Raw genomic sequence first — 22182 nt, forward strand, 5'->3', positions numbered from 1 at the left:
AAAGTGGAGAGCACAACAGGCAGACATACTGAAGTACACTGCTGAGGGGAGCAGCGGGGGAAACAGGAGAGGTCTGCTGTGCCATGTGGGTCAGCTCCCTGGCCAGGGATTACAGGCAGGCCATAGCGGTTAGCCTTCCTAATGGTAGTGCTGAGGCTTAACCCCTATTATGTTGGGAAGCCCCAACATACTACTCTTGTTTCAGTGAACTAGTTGAGTGAAGCTAAATGATGATATAAAAAACTAAACAATCAAATGGAGACACAAATTTCAGCTTTGAAATTTATAAGTCAGAGTTTGGGAAGCATGAATTATATTTATGGACAAGTCATTTACTTAATTTCAAAAGTTGAACTTTGACAGGTTTACCATTCACAAAAGCAACAATGAAAAATCACTAGACTCTCACATGGAGCAGGACTTCAACTAACGAACAAGAAGGAAAGCAGAGCTCATTTTCGCTAAAGGCAAGCTAGCTACAAAGAGGAAGGAAAAGCTGTTGCTTACTGAAAATTGTGTCAATTATGGCCAGTGGTTTCTATAGTGAAAGGAACAATTAGAGAATAATTTTTTCTAGTATTCTTCTTTTTTATTCTCCATCCTTTATTGGGATAAGCATTGCTGGACATTTTGCTGGAAAAATCAGCAGCAATCAGTGCTCATAGGAATGAGATGTTGAAGAAAACAGTTGAAAATTTGCCTTCTGATGTCTAAAGACTCACCACCCTCTCTACCTAATCTCCTAAAACTATGGAATAAATTCCTTCCAATACTCTTCATTCCAAAAAGTTTGCAAGTGAAACCACAACTCAGTAGTTTGGAACTAATGGAAGCAAGTAAGAAAATAAACAGGAATTTTTTATGTCTATAGCCCTTTACCCTGGGACTGGGGAAGTTCATTTACTCACAAGGACTGACAGAAGTTCGTACTCAAGAGTGTTGATAGGCACATTATCTGTTGACCTTTTTTCATGTACTATGTAGAGTCTGAGTATTAACCCTCAAAAGAAAACGTTAAATAATATTTACAACTTGAAACAGAAGTGTTAGTAGTTATACACCAAGATATAAAAAAAAAATTGTAAGATATAGAAAAGGACTAGTTAGAAACATCGGCTATGAACAATATAATAGTTATAAAGAAGTACACAAAAAATAGGATTGACATATATAAAGAATAAATTGTCAAATTTTTTAAAAAGCACAATTAGGACTTCTCCCAGAAGATATCAGAAGAGCTATAGAAAATACTGAAGTTAAGAGAAATGGATTATTGAAGAAGCGTCATGTCTAAATGTTAATTTTAAAAGTCACATGAAAACTTTTGAAGGGGAAATGGAAATAAATTTCACAGAATTACACTCACAGAACCACTACCAGAACAAAATCTGTCTATACCAGGAAATCCCTCCTGGAGTCTGCACATCTTAAGCTACACCATCTGGAAAGAGGGAAGGAAGGTGATTGTCAGATGAAAAGGGCACATAGGGAGTCAAAAAGCAATAAAAGTAAGCACCGACAATAAAATAAAAATATCAAATGCAAAGAAAACTTGTGTTTCCAGCTAGCAGAAAATCATGTTTAAAAAAAAAAGTTCCATAGCTGGAAAAGCCACACCACATGCAAAAAACACTTTTAAAACAGTAAAGTGACACTATATGAAGTTACAATCCGTATCTTTAAAAAATCCGTTCTAATAAAAGACACAATAAAAATACTCTTAGGTATGTATGTAACTGCTCAAATAACTTGCTAAACAGGACATTCAGAACAAATTTGCAGCAAGTACGTGAAAAGTTCATGGTAGCTTTCAAGTTCATGGTATACTACTAAAAACGAACAAATACTGCTGAATTTTATCACCATCCTAATGGAAATAGGAGTATAGTTTCACACTCTCTCAGATGTGTATGATCACATCACACCCAGCACCAAAAGCACGCATCATCTTCCACCATAGTACACTGGGTGCCCGCTGTTTTGCCCTTTACCCACCAACAGTGTATGAAGGTTTCCTTTTTTCCCTAGGTTTTAAATGTAAAAGATCAAGTAATTCATTTTAAATCTTTGTTTTTTGTGTAAGTCCTTCATTTGATATTTTGTATTTCCTTTCCATATTTAGTTGAAATATTTTCAAATTTTCTTTTAGATTCCTTTATTTATCTAGTAGGCTATTGGGAAGAAAATCAGTGTATTTTCAGATATATGTGGATTATCATTATCATTTTCTTTTTTTTTTTCTTTTTTTTTTAGTAAACCAGATAGAGCTACATATTTAATTTGAAAATGCTTTCATCATTATTGGAATAATTAACTTCCTGGTTCACTCTTACTTCCCCAAAATATTTTTTTTTAATTATAAATTTTATTGTTATATTCCCCATACAATTGCAGCCCCCCCATTCTGACCCCAATCCCTCCCCTCCTGCCCCCGCACCCTAAAAGTGTCTCTGGTTCATAGTTTTTTGTTGATTTTGATTTTCACTTTCTTATAGTTATTCATTTTCCTGGTCCCTTATTTAAGTTTTCTAGATTCCTGCTATGAGTGAGACCATCCGGTATTTTTCTTTTTCTTTTTGGCTTATTTCGCTGAGCATGATCCCTTCCAGCGCCATCCATGTTGCTGCAAATTGCATGTGTTTATCTTTTTTGAATGCTGAGTAATATTCCATGGTATATATGTACCACATCTTCTTGATCCAGTCATCTATTTTTGGGCATTTGGGTTGTTTCCAAAGCTTAGCTATTGTAAACAGTGCTGCTATAAACATAGGGGTGCAGGTGTTCTTTGGAATTGATGTTTCTGTGTCCTTTGGGTAAATACCTAGGAGTGGAATTGCTGGATCATATGGAAGCTCTATGTTTAGTAGGTCCAGAAATCTCCACACAGCTTTCCACAGTGGTTGGACCAGTTTGCACTCCCACCAACAGTGCAGAAGAGTTCCTTTTTCTCCACACCCTCGCCAACATTTGTTGTTGCTAGTTTTTTTAATATGTGCCATTCTCACTGGTGTAAGATGGTATCTCATGGTAGTTTTGATTTGCATTTCCCTGATGACAAGTGATGTTGAACATTTTTTCATATGCCTGTTGGCCATTTGCATTTCCTCTTCAGAGAAGTTTCTTTTAAGCTCTTCTGCCCATTTTTTGACTGGATTATTTTCTTTGTTGTTGTTGAGTCTTATCAGCTCTTTGCAGATTTTTGTGATCAGTCCTTTATCATTAGTGTTGGGTGCAAAAATGTTCTCCCAGTTGGTGGGGTTTCTCTTTGTTTTTGTTATTGTCTCTTTTGCTGTGCAAAAGCTCTTTAATTTGATGTAGTCCCAGCTGTTTATCTTTGCCCTCACTATCACTGCTTTGGGTGATGTGTCTGTAAAGATGTCTTTGATGTGCAAATCACGTAGTGTTTCGCCTATATTTCCTTCTATATATTTTATGGTTTCAGGTCTTATGTCTAGTTCTTTAATCCATTTTGAGTTGATTTTTGTGTATGGTGTGAGGTGGTGGTCAAGCTTCATTCTTTTGCATGTAGCGACCCAGTTTTCCCAGCACCATTTATTGAACAAACTTTCTTTGCTCCAATGCATATTCTTTGCTCCTTTGTCAAAGATTAGTTGACCATAAATCTGTGGGTTTATTTCTGGATTTTCTATTCGATTCCATTGGTCTGTATGTCTGTTCTTGTTCCAATACCATGCAGTTTTGATGATTATGGCTTTGTAGTATAGTTTGAAGTCTGGCAGTGTGATGCCTCCATTCCCTTCTTTTTTTTTCAGGAGAGCTTTGGCTATTCGGGGTTTTTTGTGATTCCATATGAATTTCATCAATAATTGTTCTATTTCTTTGAAGAATGACATTGAAATTTTGATTGGAATAGCATTGAATCTGTATATTGCTTTTGGAAGTATGGCCATTTTAATAATGTTTATTCTTCCAATCCATGAGCAGGGGATGTCTCTCCATTTCTTTGTGTCTTCTTCTATTTCTTTTAACAGTGTTTTATAGTTTTCTTTGTATAGGTCCTTTACCTCTTTTGTTAGATTTATTCCCAAATATTTGATTTTTTTTGTTTCAATAACAAAAGGGATGGTCTTTTTGATTTCTTCTTCTTCAGATTTATTGTTTGTGTATAGGAAGGCTACTGACTTTTGCGTGTTGATTTTGTATCCTGCCACTTTACTGAACTGATTGATGAGTTGAATTAGCTTTTCTGTGGAGTTTCTGGGGTTCTCTATGTATAATATCATATCGTCTGCAAATAGTGATAGTTTGACTTCTTCTTTTCCTATTTGGATTCCTTGGATGTCTTTCTCTTGTCTTATTGCCCTGGCTAGGACTTCCAGTATTATATTGAAAAGCAATGGTGAGAGTGGACATCCTTGTCTTGTTCCAGATCTTAATGGAATTGCTTTCAGCTTTTCACCATTGAGAATGATACTGGCTGTTGGCTTGTCATAGATGGCCTTTATGATGTTGAGGTATGTTCCTTGTATCCCAAGAATTTCAAGGGCTTTTATCATGAATGGGTGTTGCACTTTGTCGAAAGCTTTCTCAGCATCTATTGATATTATCATATGGTTTTTATATTTCTTTTTGTTGATGTGTTGGATAACGTTGATTGATTTTCGGATGTTAAACCATCCTTGTGCCCCTGGAATGAATCCAACTTGGTCGTGGTGAATTATCTTATGGATACATTGTTGGATTCTGATAGCTAAAATTTTATTGAGGATTTTTGCATCAGTGTTCATTAGGGAGATTGGCCTGTAGTTTTCCTTTTTTGTGTTGTCCTTGTTCGGTTTTGGTATTAGTGTAATGTTGGCTTCATAAAACGTGTTTGGTATTGTCCCTTCCTTCTCAATTTTTTGGAAGAGTTTGTGAAGGATAGGCACTAATTCGTCTCTGAATGTTTGGTAGAATTCATTTGTAAATCCATCAGGTCCTGGGCTTTTGTTTTTGGGGAGGTTTTTGATTACCATTTCAATTTCGCTAATTGTAATTGGTCTGTTTAGGTGTTCTATTTCTTCTTTATCTAGCTTTGGGTGATTGTAGAGTTGTAGGAATTTGTCCATCTCCTCTAGATTGTTAAACTTGTTTCCATATAACTGTTCATAGTAGTTACTGATTATTCTTTTGATTTCTGCTGTGTCTGTTGTGATTTCTCCTCTTTCATTGATGATCCTGTTTATTTGTGCTTTCTCCCTTTTTTCCTTTGTGAGCCTGGCTAGGGGTTTGTCTATTTTATTGATTTTTTCAAAGAACCAGCTCTTGGTTTCATTGATCTTTTGGATTGTTTTTTTAGTTTCAATTTCATTTATTTCTGCTTTGGTTTTTATTATTTCTTTTCTTCTACTGGTTTTGGGGTTTTTTTGTTGTTCTTTTTCTAGATCTTTGAGCTTCGAGATTAGGTTGTTTCTTTGCGTTCTTTCTTGTTTCTTGATGTGAGCTTCTATTGCTATGTATTTTCCTCTTATTACTGCTTTTGCTGCATCCCATACATTTAGGATATTGGTGTCCTCCTTGTCGTTCAATTCAAAAAATTTTTTAATTTCTTCTTTGATCTCCTCATTAGTCCAATGGTCTTCCAGTAGTGTGGTTTTTAATCTCCATGAGGAAGGAAAGTTCCTTGCCTTCTTTTTATGGTTTATTTCTAGTTTGATGCCTTCATGGTCAGAAAAGATGGTTGATATGATTTCAATCTTGGTGTATCTGTTGATGTTTGTCTTATGCCCCAGTATGTGATCGATCCTGGAGAATGATCCGTGTGCGCTTGAGAAAAATGTGTACTCCGTTTTTTTGGGGTTTAGTGTTCTATAGATGTCTGTTAAGCCCAAGTGCTCTAGGTCCTTATTTAGAGCTTTGGTTTCTTTACTTATTTTTTGTCTTGTTGATCTATCCATTGTTGATAGTGGTGTGTTGAAGTCTCCCACTACGTATGTGTTTTCTCTGATGTCTGTTTTCAGAGAGGACAACAGTTGTCTGATATATTTTGGTGCTCCTTCGTTTGGTGCGTATATGTTAATGAGTGTTATTTCTTCTTGAAGTATTGTCCCCTTGATCATAATGTAGTGACCATTGGGGTCTCTTTTTATCTTTTTCAGTTTGAAATCTGTTTTATCTGATATAAGTATAGCTGTTCCTGCTTTCTTTTTTGGTCCATTTGCTTGTAGGATTGTTTTCCATCCTTTAACTTTGAGCCTATTTTTATCTTTTGTAGCTAAATGTGTTTCCTGGAGACAGCAAAAGGTTGGGTTTTGTTTCTTAATCCAGGCTGCAACTCTGTGTCTTTTTATTGAAGAGTTTAGTCCATTTACATTTAGAGTTAATATTGATATGTTAACATCTGTATTTGCCATTGTGTTTGTCTTTCCTTTGATTTTATTTATTTATTCTTTTAATAACTTTTTTTTTTTTTGGCCTTCTTTCATTATTATTCGTCCCTCTGAGGTTCTGGCTTTAGGACTCCTTGTAGTATTTTTTGGAGTGGGGGTTTAGTTGCAATGAAATTCCGGAGTTTCTGTTTGTCTGGGAAGGTCCATATTCTTTCTTCAAAGATGAAGGAGAGCTTTGCGGGATAGAGTATTCTTGGTTGGCATCTGTTTTCTTGGAGTCTGTTGACTATGTCCCTCCACTCTCTCCTTGCCCGTAGTGTTTCTTCGGAGAAGTCTGATGTCAGCCTGATTGGTTTTCCTTTGAATGTTATCTGTTTCTTCCCTCTTGCCAGCTTCATTATTTTTTCCTTGTCCTGGATTCTTGGGAGCTTTACTATTATGTGTCTTGCTGTATTTTTCCTTTCGTCGTGGAAGTTTGGTGTTCTTCTTGCTTCTTGTATATCAATTTTCAGCTCCTTCTTCACATTTGGGAAGTTCTCTTCAATTATCTCTTTGAATATTTTCTCTGTTCCTACATCTCTCTCCTCTCCTTCTGGTATTCCTATAACTCTTATATTTCCTTTCCTCATGGAGTCAGATAGTTCCCGAAGTCTTTCTTCGTTCTTTTTCCTTCGTACTTCTCTTTCCTTTTCTGTTTTGGTTCTTTTTATTTCTGTGTCTTCAAGATTACTTATTCATTCTTCCATTTCATCTATTCTGCTTTCATTGCTTTTTCCAGAATTCTTTAGTTCTTCCATTAATTCTTTGATCTCCTGCATTTCTTTTACTTCCCTCTTTAGGGACTCAATTTCTTTCTTCTGACCATTGTTTTCCCTCTCTAGGGACTCAATTGCATTCTTCTGATCGTTGATTATTTTTCCCTTATCATTGTTTTCCTTTATGACTTCTGTCAGTTTTTTAATCACGGCAATTTTAAATTCTCTTTCTGGAAGGCTCAGAAATTCTTCCAAGTTATTGTCGCTGCAATCTGGGGGCTGGCTTTCTTTTTGTGGTGTGCTTTTTCTCTGGAGAGTTGCTAGGTTGCGTGTGGTTCTTCTCCTCCCTACTGTCTGTTTTCTAATTTACCGTATGCGTTGGGACACTGTGTTGTTGGGACTGGCCGGCATCTTGGGTGGGCTTCTCTGTTCCCCTCTGGTTCTTCCAGGAGTCATCTGTCAGTTTCAAGCAGCCTTTACTGGAGAAAGGTCCCTGTTCTAAAATGCCGATGTGGGGACACACTCCCCTGTGCGCCTGGTCTGCCCCGGCGGTGGGTTCCTGCTCCCCTCTGGGCTTGGACTGCAGGCCAGAGGGGGTCTGGCGTGGGCGAACTTCCCCCGCTCACCTCTGGCTCCTGAGGAAGCCTTCTGCAGGTAGTCTTTACTGAAGAAATGTCCCTGTTCTAAAATGGTGATGTGGGACACACTCCCTGCGCGTCTGGTCTCAGGCACACTCTTCTGCGCGCCTGGTCTGCCCCGGCTGTGGGTGCTCGCTCTCCCTGTGGGCTCAGACTACTTGTTCGGAAGGGGCCCGGTGTGGGCTAACTCCCCAGCTGGCCACTAGCTCCTTCAGGGGCCTCTGCTGGCTTCAAGTCGCTAGGTGGCGCCAGAGATCTCTCCTAGAGCCCTTGGGGAGCTGATTTTCCACCCCGTGGGACAGGGAGCAGAGCGGGGATGGTAGGGTACACCTCAACGGCTTTGGGGTGCTGTGTCTGCCTTGTGCCCCACCGTCGTGGGGAACCCACGCCCCTAATTTCGTGCCCCCGGTCTCAGTTCCAAAGCCCTCAGTTCCAGGACGCGGGCTGTAGCCCAGATCAGTGGCGCCGGAATGGCGCCTTTTGAATCCCGCTCCCCTGCCTGGGCGCCTTGTTCCTGCTCACTCAGGGAGGGCCTCCGCTGTCTCCCCGCAAGCCTAGGTCGCAGGCGCGGCGACCTGGGCAGCTGCGATCCGAGCGCAGCTTTCGGCGGAAGGCGGAAGCTTACTGGGTGGCCGGGGCTGTGTGCTGGTGCTGGTCTCCTCCTGGGGGGCGGGGCTCTCTTTAATGGCGCCTGGAGCTCACCTCTGTGGCGGATCCTGCAGGGTTCTCCACAGCTCCCGTTCACGGGGTGTGGTGGCTGAAATAGTTCCTTTCCACTCACAGACCCGCTTGCTGCTTCCTTTGTTCTTGTTGGCTGTTTTGGTTTGTTGTTTTCCTCCTCTCTGCCGGTCGGAGAGTGCCACCTCTGTGGGCGGGGGAGGGGAGCAGGGTTCTGCGCTTCCCTACCTTCTCGTCCTCTTTTATGGCAACTTTCTTCTTTGGGCAGTTTGCTGGAGTCACCCGTTTATCTTCCGTGTCCCAGTTCTCACTGGGACCTGCCGCTTTTCCTCCCTATTAACTTTTTTTAATGGGAGATCTTACTCGCAGCGTCTCCTCGCCGCCATGTTGCTCCGCCCACCTCTATCATTATCATTTTCATTATTGATTTCTGATTCAATAACTACATGGTCCAAAATATAATTTTTAAGTATACATATATAATTGTATATGTACATATAAATTACAGACATTCAGAACACATTTGTAATACTTATACCCATGAATTATTTAAGTAAAAATGAACAAATATAGCTGAATTTTATTGCTGTTTTAGGATAAAAATAGCTGGAACAGGGCTTTTTCCAATCATTTAAAGGAAGGTTTGATGTACAGAAGGCAAAAAACCTTATGAAAAAATAATCATTGTCATTTCTAATAAGAAAGATGCAGGTTAGCACTACGGTGAAGTACCCTCTCATACTAATGAGAATGGCACATATTAAGAAGACCCCCAACAAGTGTGGGAAGGATTGGGGGGAAGTAGAACCCTATAACACCACTCTTAGAGGGAAAGTGAACTTGTACAACCACTGTGGAAAGTAATCTGGATTTACCTCAAAAAACTAAAAATGTTTGATGCCATACACCCCAGCAGTCCTGCTCTTGAGCATATATCCACAGACTATGAAATATCAGTGAAAAATCTCATATATATTACACAGTGTTCACAGCTGCATTATTAACAATATCTAGGACACAAAAGTAGCTACCTAAATATCTACTACAAATGGCTGGATTAAGAAGATGTATATACATACCATGCAGTATTATGTAGCCATAAGAAAGGATAAAATACAGCTATTGTCAACAAAATGGAGGGAATTTGAAAGAGAATTGAGTGCAGAATGTAAGTCAAAGCAATAAAAATAAATAATGAACATTTATGTAGTAGATGGATATTAATAAATCTCCTAAGAGCCTTGCGATTGAAGGAGGGGAGAAGGAAAGGTATAAGGGGACACAAGGGATGGTGGCGGGGAATTTTTTTTTTTAAACACACACAAAAAAAATACCATAAAAAATGATGAAGCCATTCCATTTGTGACAGCATGGGTGAAATTGGGAGTTTTGCTCACCAAAATAATTCAAAAGGAGAAAAATATTGGATGACTTCTCTCCTATATGGAATGTAATGAAGACACCAAAGTAACAGACAAAAATAAACCAAAATAAGCCCAAAAGCTTGACTGCAAAATTAAGACTACCAAGGGCAATTGTAGGGGGTGACAAGCAAAAGGGGTGGGTACAGGAGGCACTATTGTAGAGGTATAAGTGTACTTTGCTGATGGGTGTGGTATGCAACATATATCTGAAGAGGTGTGAACTTGTACTACTCCTACATCATAGGTAGTATTGTAAACCAGTTGCTTCAAAAAAAATAGTATTACTAAAATTTAAATTATGAATAAACACAATGTGTTAGTAAATTAACACTGTGCTTAATGTGTATATTAAACAATTTTTCTTTGTGAATACAAATGTGACTATTACATTACAGATAATTAGCAAGTGATTAGAGTGATTTATTTCTTAGCCTGATGATACCACTGAAACACGAATTGTAACTTTTTAAATTTCACTTGTCATATTTTTCTTATGATAATGGTACCTGTAACATCAGACTTATGGAATGGCATTTCTGTGGTTAAATATGAGATGCTTCTATTACATTTTATCGTGTGACTACTTTTAATGATTGCCTTATTCTTCCTGTAAAGAAAATGAATTTTCTCCTTAAATGTATGTACATCTATGTTATTTTTTCCAGCACCCCAAAACCATAAGTCTGGAAGCACTTGCAGTTATTCTAGCTCAATTATTGAGTTTAAGTATGGGAATAGCTTATGATGACATTAACAAATGTCAATGCTCAGGAACTGTCTGCATAATGAACCCAGAAGCAATGTAAGATAATTTATATTTTTATATGCTTTAAAAATATAGTTTATATTACAATAACTCTTGTTTACTCAGGTTAAGAAAATCTAATCTCTTAAAATAATTAATAATGGCCAAATATAAGTTGTGATCAATGAACCCAGAGAAATATATATATTCCAGTGCCCTTGCTGTGTATTTATCTCAAATATCTTTTGCAATCAGAGTCACACATGCTTTATATCTGATATAACTCTACATTTATACTGCTTACTTGCATGATTCTGTAATTTATTAGATGATTTGATAAGCCAAATGCAGAATTGTAATCATTATACAAGAATGATCTGTTGGTCTTCTCTGCATAAATCTCTATTCTATCTGGGCTTGGCATGAGGTCTTGACATCTTACAGATACTGGTTGCACTTGCCACTTTTCAAAGAGGCTGTTATTCTGTTTTTCCTTTTGCAATATCATTATGCCTCAAAGGCCTAGTGATTTTATTCTCTATTTCATCATTATTCTTAGAGTACCTGAAGAAATTTTACAGAATTATAAATCCCCGAATAGTCAGGGGATTTAGTAAAACCATAATCTACTGAGTGATTGGAATCAACCTCTTGTCTTTCTGATGAATAAATCTTGAGGCCATTTTTTTCCTTTTCAAATGGCTAAAAATTCAAAATTTATGGTCTAAATCAAGCCCCATTGTCTATAGCAGCAAAATTGATAATACCTTACTCTCTTATTTCTTCACTCCTACTTCCACAATTATTTCCTAAAAATATTTGCACTTCAATTCTTATCTCAGGCTTTGATGTAGGAGGAATCCATATGATGATAATAATTGCAGAACTGTCTGTAGAAAACCTTTATGAATTGACTGTGGGTTGTAAAATTTTGTTCAGTTTCTTTGAAAAATATTGCTAGGATTTTGATGGAGATTGTGTTAAATTTGTACATAATTTTAGGCAAGATCATCATTTTGATTATATTGATTTTCTTAGTGGGTTATTTTATAATTAAATCAGTGGTTCAGTTGATTTTCAAATACTTGTGGATAATCTTTTGTTATTGATTTCTGGTTTAAAATCTGTTGTGGTCTAAAAATATAATTTTTACATGAACATAAAATTTGTGAGTTAATATATATTTAATACTGGTATTTATTATGTCTTTTGTTTTTCACTTTTGCTGGATTGTCCCCCTGCTGTATGTGATTCACAGTAAAAATAGGAATATTTGCTGAGATAATTTTGAATTAGTAATTAGGATACCTCTAATAATTCCTTCAAGGTTATATGTGAATATAAGTTTTACACATTCTGTTTTTAATGTGTGTTGCTGCTTCTAAAATATAAAAAGTAGTATACATGTATTTTGATTATGGATTAAAAGAAGATATTCCATTCTACTAATTTTCTATAACTGTAAGAACACTGCATTCTGTTAGCAATGTTTTGTAATTTTGTTATCAGGAAATGGATGTTTGAAAATGGTTAAAGTAGTAATATCCTGTTTGAAATACTCATTGATTGGGACAGACTTTGTATTTAGATTTGGCTCCAAGTTACAGAAAATCCAAAGTAGTAATGACTTATAGCAAAGAGCAACTTCTTTTTAACCTTGGCAATGTAGCATTAAATTAATTGTGTGGTTTTCACAGCATAATTTCGTGATTTCTATACAGATCACTTTCTAGCCTATGATGCAAGCTTTAACTAAAAAGTTAACAAAATTTATAGTCACCAACAGAACAAAGAGACACATAAAAGTGCAACTGTCACGTTATTTCCTGGCAACAAAATTTATGATTTTATTTTAGGCCAGTTATATGACCTATCTTTCTATATGTCCATTCCTAATTTTATAAAAGGTTGAAAAATCTAGACATTATACAAGGAATTCATGTATTCAACTAAAAAGTCAGAGGCTCTATTAACAAGGACAAAACAAAAGTTTGGAGAACAAGATTATCTAACAAATCTGTGCAAAGACTAAATTCACAAATACATTCCACAATTGCATATAATCCAACATTAATTTCACTACTGGAAAAAGTATCCCCTCTAATGTATCATACATTGCTTGATGTTCAGTAATAATATTAAAGTTCTATTGCTTTTTCTACATCAAGTTTTTGGTATTTAGATATAAATCATTGAATTATTAACAATGTAATGATAAATCCATCATTCTTTTTTTAATATAGCGAAAGTGTATGTTCAACTAAGATGTAACCACAGAGAAAAATAATCAAAAATCTGTAATTTTTTTATGACCTTCATGAGTAACATTTCCCTGTACTAATTCAGATGACTAGGATTTGAGTCTACTGCTTAAAATTCAATGGCTTAATATTAGTTATATCTAATCACATTATAATTACAGACCTTCATGATTATAATTTTTATCTCACTAGTACTCATAATAAAAATCATAAAGAAAAACATGATTATTTATAATTATTTATAAAAGTTTATTTATTATTACTTATAATAGTTTCAAACTACACAGTCATTAAAAATATAATAATCATTAAGCTTTTAACTCTGTGCTAGGGAATATAATATTTGAAATGTCTTTCTCTCTGCAGCTAAAAGAAGTGTAATAGCAGAAGATAATAAATAATATTCCAGTTATTGATAAATAATTTGAAGAAAAATAAATATCAGAGGGCAATAAAATTCAGTAAGGAGTGATATTTTAGATATGTGCCTAAAAATGTTATTTCTGTGTAAGCATGCACCAAAGGAGATACAGGTGTTATTTAAAATATAGTGCTGGATATGACTACCTATGAAGAAATATAAAGAAGGGAAAAGCCAATCTGATTTGCTAATATGAGGGTATGATAACACTTAGAATCACAAAAGAAAAGAAAGCAACAATGGGCCAGAGATATAGCACTTTGAGAGACAGAATCTATAAGAAACAGCAGTTTTATAAATATGTAAAACATAAGAACCAACTATTAACTAGTTATTTCTACTAAGATATTTTATATAAATTCTTGCACACTTGATTCTCCATGCCCAGAAAATGAAAGCTGGGCACTAACAAAATAAGAGCATTTGATCTGTTGTGGAACATTACTGAATAGCTTATTCTAAGGTTAGGCAGATGATGGAGGCAAAGCTTACATAAAAATTTGAAGTTTGGTGTGTTTTAGTCATTCCAGTGGTGTGAAGAGCTTTAGTAACTGCAGCATGGAAGATTTTGCACATTTTATTTCAAAGTCAAAGTCCCAGTGTCTTCAAAATCATCCACGCTTAGATCCATCATACAAAAGCTCAGTTTGTGGCAATGGAGAAGTTGAAGAAGGAGAACAGTGTGACTGTGGGAGTCAGGAGGTTGGTACTAATTTGGAAGAATATATACCAGAATTACATCAAAATTATTAATAGTTTTTTATAGTGTTACCATTGCCATGTTCCATAATTTATCAAGCTAGCTTTTTTGCAAAGATCTTAAAGTATAAATGGATAAGAATAAGCTAATGAGCGTGTGGTTTGTAGATTATCCACTCACATGATTTTTATGATCTTTAATCCTATAGGTGAGTTCACCCAGGTTTACACCTTCTCTCTTGGGTATATTCTTCCCTTGTATTTTTTCATAACCTAAGATCCATTGCGATTTAGAAAGATAGATATAAAGCTTTCACAACTGAAATTTGTAAAAAAGTGTTGCAAATTTGTGGCTTTGAATATTTTAATCCAGGTCAATATTTAATACAAAAAGATTTGAACCATAAATAAAGTAGGTTGTTCCAATCCAGATACTCCTTAGATAACTCTGCTTGATTAGTGGGAGATGGAAAAATAGAGATAATGGGAATGTACCTAGGAAAAGAGACTGTGGACACATAGTCAGTGGCATGAACCTGAGACAATTAAGAAGACCCAAATGGAGTTCAATGTTCAATATTGCAAAGTCATTCATGAAAACCCTCCTCAACATGAAGTGTGTTTTTAGATACCTAGAGGATAATGTGTTTTTAATGAATCATTCTCCAGCACCCAATTGTTTTTACTTTAAATTTTGTTTCATTCAATAGAAATACTGCTAATTTTTTTTTAATTTCATATAATTCAGTCACAAACCCCTGTGTTACAACTTTACCACCTAGGATTCCATACAGATAACAATAGCAATGACATTGTTAGGCAGAATAGTTGTAGAAAATAAGTCAAATTACTGTGTCCTAGTAAGTATCATGCTGTAATTTGTATTAAAACTACTGATTTACATGAATTTTTGTGTAATTTATTGAAAGTTTTGCCCAACTATTTAAAATCCCTAGAAATTAAAAATAAAAGGTAAATAAAGGTGTGTGTGTGTGTGTGTGTGTGTGTGTGAATGCATTAACTCTCTAGTCCTCCCCTGTGTATTGTTTTATTAAGCCTAGTAGTGAATTTTGAAAACAACAGAATCACTGGAAAGATGAATTATAGCATAAAATAAGCTATAGTAAGATATGGGCAAGTAATGTGAAGGTAATAATTTCAGTCATGTTCAAAAGTATTTTCTGGCTCTTCATCATTAGAGAATAAAAGTAAAATTTAATATCACTTATTATTAGAGAAATGCAAACCAATACCACAATGAGATACCACTTCATACCTGTGAGAATGGCCTATATCAAAAAGACCAGAAACACCAGTGCTGGTGAGGAGAAAAGGCAACCCTCTTACACTGCTGTTAGGAATGCAAACTGGTTCAGCCCTTAAGGAAAGCTGTATGGAGGTGACTCATCATATAAAATATGGATTTACCATTCATTCCAGTAATTACACTCCTAGGCATCTACCCAATAAATTCAAGAACACTAATTCAAAAGGAAACTTGCACACCCATCTTTATTGAAGCACCATTTTCTATAGCTAAATGATGGAAACAACCTAAATGCCCCAGAACAGATGAGTGGCTCAAGAAGATGTGGCATACACACATAATAGAATATACTCAGTGATCAAAAAAGATAAATTCATGTCATTTGCAGCAATATGGATGGAGCTTGAAGGGATAATGCTAACTGAAATCAGGAGGAAAAAGATAAATACCAGATGGTATCACTAATATGTGGAATATAAAATAACTAATATTCAGATAAAGATAAGCTGAAAAACTAACCTTTGATAGCTGACTATCAAACTGAAGCACCATGTGGGAGAGGGGGTGGAGGAAGGATAAGAACAAAGAGGTAGGAACACAGCTGTCTATGGTGGTATAATATGAGTGAATTAGTGGTGGGCACACAAAAGTGGTAACACCTGATAGGGGTGTCCCACTAGTACCAATTAAAAACAAAATAAATTAATTTAAAAATTAAGTAAAAAGTACTGAATTATATACTTAAAAACAAAAAAATAAAGCCCATAAACTTTGCAGACATTAAAATAAAATAGATTTATAATGGTTTAAAACTAATCCATATAATGAAAATTTTAAATCATAGCTTCTGTTTAATGCTTAAATTTAGACATATCTTTGTCTATAAAAACCAGAGATCTTGATAGATTGGCTTTAGAGACTCTGGGGTTTCAGAAAATTCTACTACCAGTATTGTCTAACTACTCTAGGGACAAAAAGAACACATAGACTAACACTCGTAATAAATGTCTGTTAAACAGATACATCATAAATTGACTTTACTTTTTGTTTACCAACGTTTAAGTTAAATATCTATCTGCATATTACATAATATGTTGTCATTATTAAAATTTCTATCCAACGTAGCTTGCTGTTGGAAGACAATACAGAGCATGTGGTTTGCCTTTCAGAATTGTCAGATGGAGGGAAACAAGTGTTGTGAAGCTGCATCATGTACATTTAAGAGTGGAACAGATTGTGATGCTGGAATATGCTGTGATGATTGTAAAGTAAAAGACCTTCAAAATGTTGATGTTACCTACATAAGTAAAATTACTGCTTTTTAGATTATATGTGTACACACTCTGCTTCATTTAATGTCAATTACTGTATTTCATCAGTTTGCAAATTCAGAAAAAATGTGTCGAGCTATCCTCGATGATTGTGACCTTCCTGAATATTGCAATGGAACATCCGCGGTATGCCAAACTAACTATTATATTCAGAACGGCGTTTCATGCAAAAATCAGTGGCTCTGTATGAATGGAAGATGTATAGATGGGCTAAAACAATGTACGGATTTATATGGTGAAGGTATTTATATAATTTTATTTACTGTCTATAAAATTTTGGGGGGAAACTGAACATGTAATTGTGTGTTTGTAAATAATGTGATTTTTGTATAAATATTTTAAAGTATTATAGAAAAGAGAATGAAGTCATATAGGTGAGGAAAAAGTCATATAAGTTGTCTAGTATTAAAATTGTTAATTATTTCCCTAAAATAATAGGGAAAATAGTCAAAAACCTATGGGATCTGCGTTCCAAAGGAAAAAGGTAGACTAAACACAAGCTATACTTTCCTCTTTTTCTGTATATCAAAAGTTTTTATTGTAAATACAGAATAAATACACATGGCTATGGGCATTAGAAGGACAATTATCAGTTGTCACATGAATACAAATTAAACCACACATAGAGATAAACACAGATAGATACACACCTTCATTGCTGGAAATTGCAAAGATGACTCATGAAAATCTTAAAGTGGACTAACAGAAAACCAGGAACAATGAAGTCATTAAAAAAGGACATACACTGTGATTGAAAACAAAAGGCAAAGGGGCCTCCCCGGTGGCACAGCGGTTGAGCGTTGGGTTGCGAAGCTGCCTGCAGCCTCTGCAGCGCTGGTTCGATCCCCGGCTGCTCCCCGGCCACCTGAGGAGGGTCCCGCATGGCGCGCAGACCCCTCCTGCCGCCCGCTGCTCCCCACAGCAGTGTACTTCGGTCCTTCTGCCTGCTCTGCTCCCCGCTCTGGCTCTGGTGAATTCTCTCACCCTCCCGCGCTTCTGACTGTACCCAGTGCTTGTATAAATAAATAAATAAATAAAAAGATTAAAAAAAAGAAAAGAAAACAGAAGGCAAAATCATAGTGCTCTCTCTCTCTATATATATATATATGTATATGTGTGTATGTATATATACATACATATATAGGATAATTTTCTGAATAAGATGGAAGCAGCAGCAATAGCAACAATATTTCATGCTTATATCCAAAGAATCAAGAATAACTGACAGAAAAATTATTTAGGATAGTCATAAAAACAGCCATGTGGGTCAGCCTTCTCTCAACTGGAACAGATAGTAGTGCTTACTCTTATTTCTGTGTACAAAGGAATTGCAAAGTGATTATGAATTCTCAAAATGAGCATACGATTAGAATGACTTGTTCTGGAGAAGGGCAACACAAGAAACAAAATAGCAAAATACTGAGGAAGCAGGTGATAAGAAACCATGATGAAGAAAATTTGAAGATCTAATAAGGGAATGTGTGTGTATATTCACATACATAAAAATGTGATAAAGATTACTTGACAAGGGCCTCCCCTGGTGGCGCAGGCGGATGAGTGCCATGCTCTGAAGCTGTCCGCAGCCTGTGCAGCGCCGGTTTGATCCCGGCTAGCTGGCGAGGGTCCCACATGGCGAGCAGACCTCTCCTGTCTTGCCTGCTGCTCCCCTCAGCAGTGTATTTCGTCATTCTGCCTGTTCTGTTCCCTGCTCTGTCTCTGGTGAATCCTCTCACCCTCCCGTGCATCTGGCCTGTACCCCGGTTCTTGTATTAATAAATAAATCTTTAAAAAAAAGTTATAAAAAAATTACTTGACAAAAAAAGATGGCAAGCACAGATTAGAAAAAGAACACAACAGAAAACAAATACTAGGGCAGTTACTTATATTTAAATAGTAATTGCAGAAATATAAAACCTATTTTAAATATTAGCAAAGAAAGGGTGTAGCGGGTAATGACAAATGTAACTACAAGAAAATGACAGGAAAAATCAGATATGTTACTGATGGTATATTTAAAAACATTAGAGTACAGTGAAACCAAAGACAACCAATGCTTTAAATTTCTGTAGTAAAGAAACTTTGCATATTGAAGAAGACAACTGTCTGTCATATATGTTCTTAGGAACATTGGCGATGTTGATGATCACCCTTGGCTTAAGCAGAGATATTCTACTAGAAAAAAGTAAAATAGCAACATTTTAGCAGTTGGAATTTAAGGTGTTATCAAAGCCATAGCCCATTTTATCCATGACTTATTCTTGGAGCTCTGAAGCTCTTAGCTATTTCCATAACTTGGCTATTGCGTAAATAATGCTGCAATGAACATAGGAGTGCATACATCTGTTCAAATTAGGGTTTTTTGCATTCTTTGGGTAGATACTTAGGAGAGAAATTGCTAGATCATATGGTAGACGCACTTAAATTATTTTGAGAAACCATCATACTGTTTTCCAAAGTGGCTGGACCAGGTTATATTCTCACCAACAGTTTACAAGTGTTCCTTTTACTGCTACCTCCTTACCAATACATGTTTCTGGTCTGTTGGATGTGGGAAATTCTCACAGATGTGAGGTGGTATCATATTGTGGCTTTGATTTGAATTTCCCTGATGATAATGATGAGCCTGTTGTCTATCTGTATGTCTTCTTTGGTGATATATCTATTTAGGTTTTCTGTCCATTTTTTTGTTTGTTTGTTTTTGGTTCTATTTATTTTCCTTTTCTTGAGATGTATGAGTTCTTTGTACACATTTTGTAAACCTTGGGTATTACCCCCTTCCCTAATGTAGTATATATACTCAATGGAGTACTACTTAGCTATAAAAATAGACAAGATCTTGCCATTTGCAACAACATGGATGAAATTAGACTATGCTAAGTGAAATAAGCCAGAAGGAGAAAGGCAAATGTGATTTTGCTTGAATGGGAAATATAAAGAAATAAAGCAAAGGGACAGAATAAAAACAAATCCAGGAACTCTAATTGCATAATTGAGGTTACCAGAGAGGGTAGGAAGAGAATGGGGAGCAAATTGGAGGTGTCTAATGGAATATGGTGGAGGATTATGTGAGTTTTTGTGGTGGGTGTGGTATGATAACATATATCTGAAGAAGTGTAAACCTATATTTATTCGATATTTTAAACAATATTACCTCTTAATGTTTGACATATATTAGAGTAATACTGATCTTATCAAATATGTTTGAAAGTAGTCACTCTTTCTCAGTTTTTTGGAGAACCTTGAGAAATTTAAGTATCAATTCATCTTTGAAGGTTTGATGGAACTCACTAGTAAAAGCATCTGATCCTGGAATTTTGCTTCTTGGAGACTTTAGATTAATGCTTCCATGTTTTTGCTTCCACTTAATCTGTTCAGGTTTTCTATTCCTGACTAGATGGTAGTACATTTCTAAGAATTTTCCCATTTCTTCTAAGTGATTCAACTTACAAACATACAAATGTTCATAGTAATCTTATGATCCTCTGAAAGCCTGAAATTTCTGAATTTCTATGTAAATTTACCTCTTTCATTTCTGATTCTATTTATTTGCATTTTCTACCCTTTTTCTTTGTAATTTTAACTAGACATTTGTGTGTGTGTGTGTGTGTGTGTGTGTATGATTCAGTTTTTGGTTTCATTAATCTTTTGCACTATATTTTTATTTCATTATTTCTGCTGTCATATTTATTATTCCTTCTACTGGCCTTTGGTAGCAAAAGACAAGGATGGACATTGTATAATAATTAAGAGAAAAATACAGTAAGACATAACACTACTCAATATATATTCACCAAATGAAGAAGCATCAATATATAAGGCAATTATTATCAAATATAAAAACAGACACTGGCAGCAACATAATAGAGGTTGAGGAGTTCAACATCCCACTTTCACCAATGGACAGATCAGATAGAATAAAAGCAGGGAAATAATAACATTAAACAAAAAACTAGACCACCTGTGCTTAATAGACCCCAAAAGCTTAAATACATTCTTCTCAAGTGTAGATGTACATATTCGGTAACAAAACAGGTATCAATAAATTCATAAAGATTGAAATCACATAAAGTATCTTTTTTAAAAAAGATTTATTTTATTTATACAAAAACTGGGTTACAGGCCAGATGCACAGGAGGGTGAGAGGGTTTCACCAGAGACAGAGCGGGAACAGAACAGGCAGACCGATGAAATACACTGCTGAGGGGAGCAGCAGATGAGACAGGAAAGGTCTGCTGGGTCATGTGGGTTGCTCTGAGGCTGGAGGGGATCGAACCGGCACTGCAGAGGCTGTGGACAGCTTCACAATGCTGCGCTCAACCTGTGCCATGAGGGAGGCCCTAAAGTATCTCCTTTAATTACAATGGTATCAAACTAGAAATCAACCACAAAAACTAAACAAGAATAACTTCTAACGTGGGACCTGCACAACACACTACTAAACGAATATTGGGTTAATAAGGAAATCAAAGAAGGAATTTAAAAAATAAGTCCAGACAAATTAAAATGAGAACAAAATCTACCAGAAACTATAGGACACAGTAAAAATAATACTAACAGTGAAGTATATAGCAATGTAGGCCCACAACAAGAAATAAGAAATAACTCAAATAAATAATTTTACCTCTCACCTTAGGGAACTAGAAAAACATGTATTCACTAATTCTGAATTATTAACATAAGTTTAATATGAGTAAACACATTTTTTTTTTTTTTTTGCAGGTGCACAGTTTGGTACTCCAGAATGTTTTACTTTCCTTAATTCTAAGGCAGATGTATCTGGGCACTGTGGCTCAGACGCCTCAGGATACAAGAAGTGTGACCCTGCGTATGTACTTTATGAAATCTACCTGAGGAACTATGTATTGCTTTAAATTTGAAAATACCACCAGATAATTACATTTATTATACACAAAATGTCACCTGATCATGAAGTGTTTAATCAAAATCAAATGTGTTTAATATAAAATGTCTGCTCTTCTCTTCCTTAGTATTCAAATTATCTCCTGTACTTTCCCACAGTGTTTAATTTTAATGTGTATATTAATTATTCAGTGGTTAGTTGTAATATTTTTCATTAACATTCCTAAAGAGGATATTTTGTGTGTCAGTTCATTCAGAAATTTATTTATTTTTTTAAATGATTTATTTATATATGCATACAAGAGCTGGGGTACAGGCCAGAGGTGCGGGGGGTGAGAGAATTCACCAGAGACATAGTGGGGAGTAGAACAGGCAGACTGACTGAAATACACTGCTGAGGGGAGCAGCGGGCGAGACAGGAGAGGTCTGCTGCTCCATGTGGGTTGCTCCCTGGCTGGTGGGGGATCGAACTCGTGCTGCAGTGGCTGCAAACAGGAGCATAGGTTGTGTTTTAACCCCTTGCACCACCAGGGAGTCCTCATTCAGAAATTAAAATGCCACACTGGCACCAATCTGATGTTAGTGGTACGGATATTCACATTTTACCTATCTGAAAAGTAAAACACACACCCAATTTCATACCATAAGATGGCAGTTAATAATTGATTTATTACTTTGATGTGTCTATGCTGAGGGTTTATATATTATTCAATCATATCTTCTTTATAGATTGACTTTTAGTACTTTTTTTATTACATTCTATATTTTAAA

General features: G+C 35.9%; 1 protein-coding gene across 1 annotated transcript in view; it reads left to right on the top strand.

Annotated features, from left to right (window-relative positions):
* Positions 1 to 22182, top strand: part of ADAM2 (ADAM metallopeptidase domain 2) — a gene marked incomplete at both ends in the record, with an annotated part of 50345 nt that overhangs the window by 19850 nt on the left and 8313 nt on the right. Inside the window, 4 exons of the mRNA XM_084232589.1 lie at positions 10493 to 10629; positions 13776 to 13956; positions 16600 to 16792; positions 21271 to 21376. Coding sequence (XP_084088715.1) covers positions 10493 to 10629; positions 13776 to 13956; positions 16600 to 16792; positions 21271 to 21376 — 617 coding nt within the window. The remainder of the gene's footprint in view (positions 1 to 10492; positions 10630 to 13775; positions 13957 to 16599; positions 16793 to 21270; positions 21377 to 22182) is intronic.

This window comes from Talpa europaea (assembly GCF_964194135.1).
Source record: "Talpa europaea genome assembly, chromosome: 4".
Taxonomy (NCBI): domain Eukaryota; kingdom Metazoa; phylum Chordata; class Mammalia; order Eulipotyphla; family Talpidae; genus Talpa; species Talpa europaea.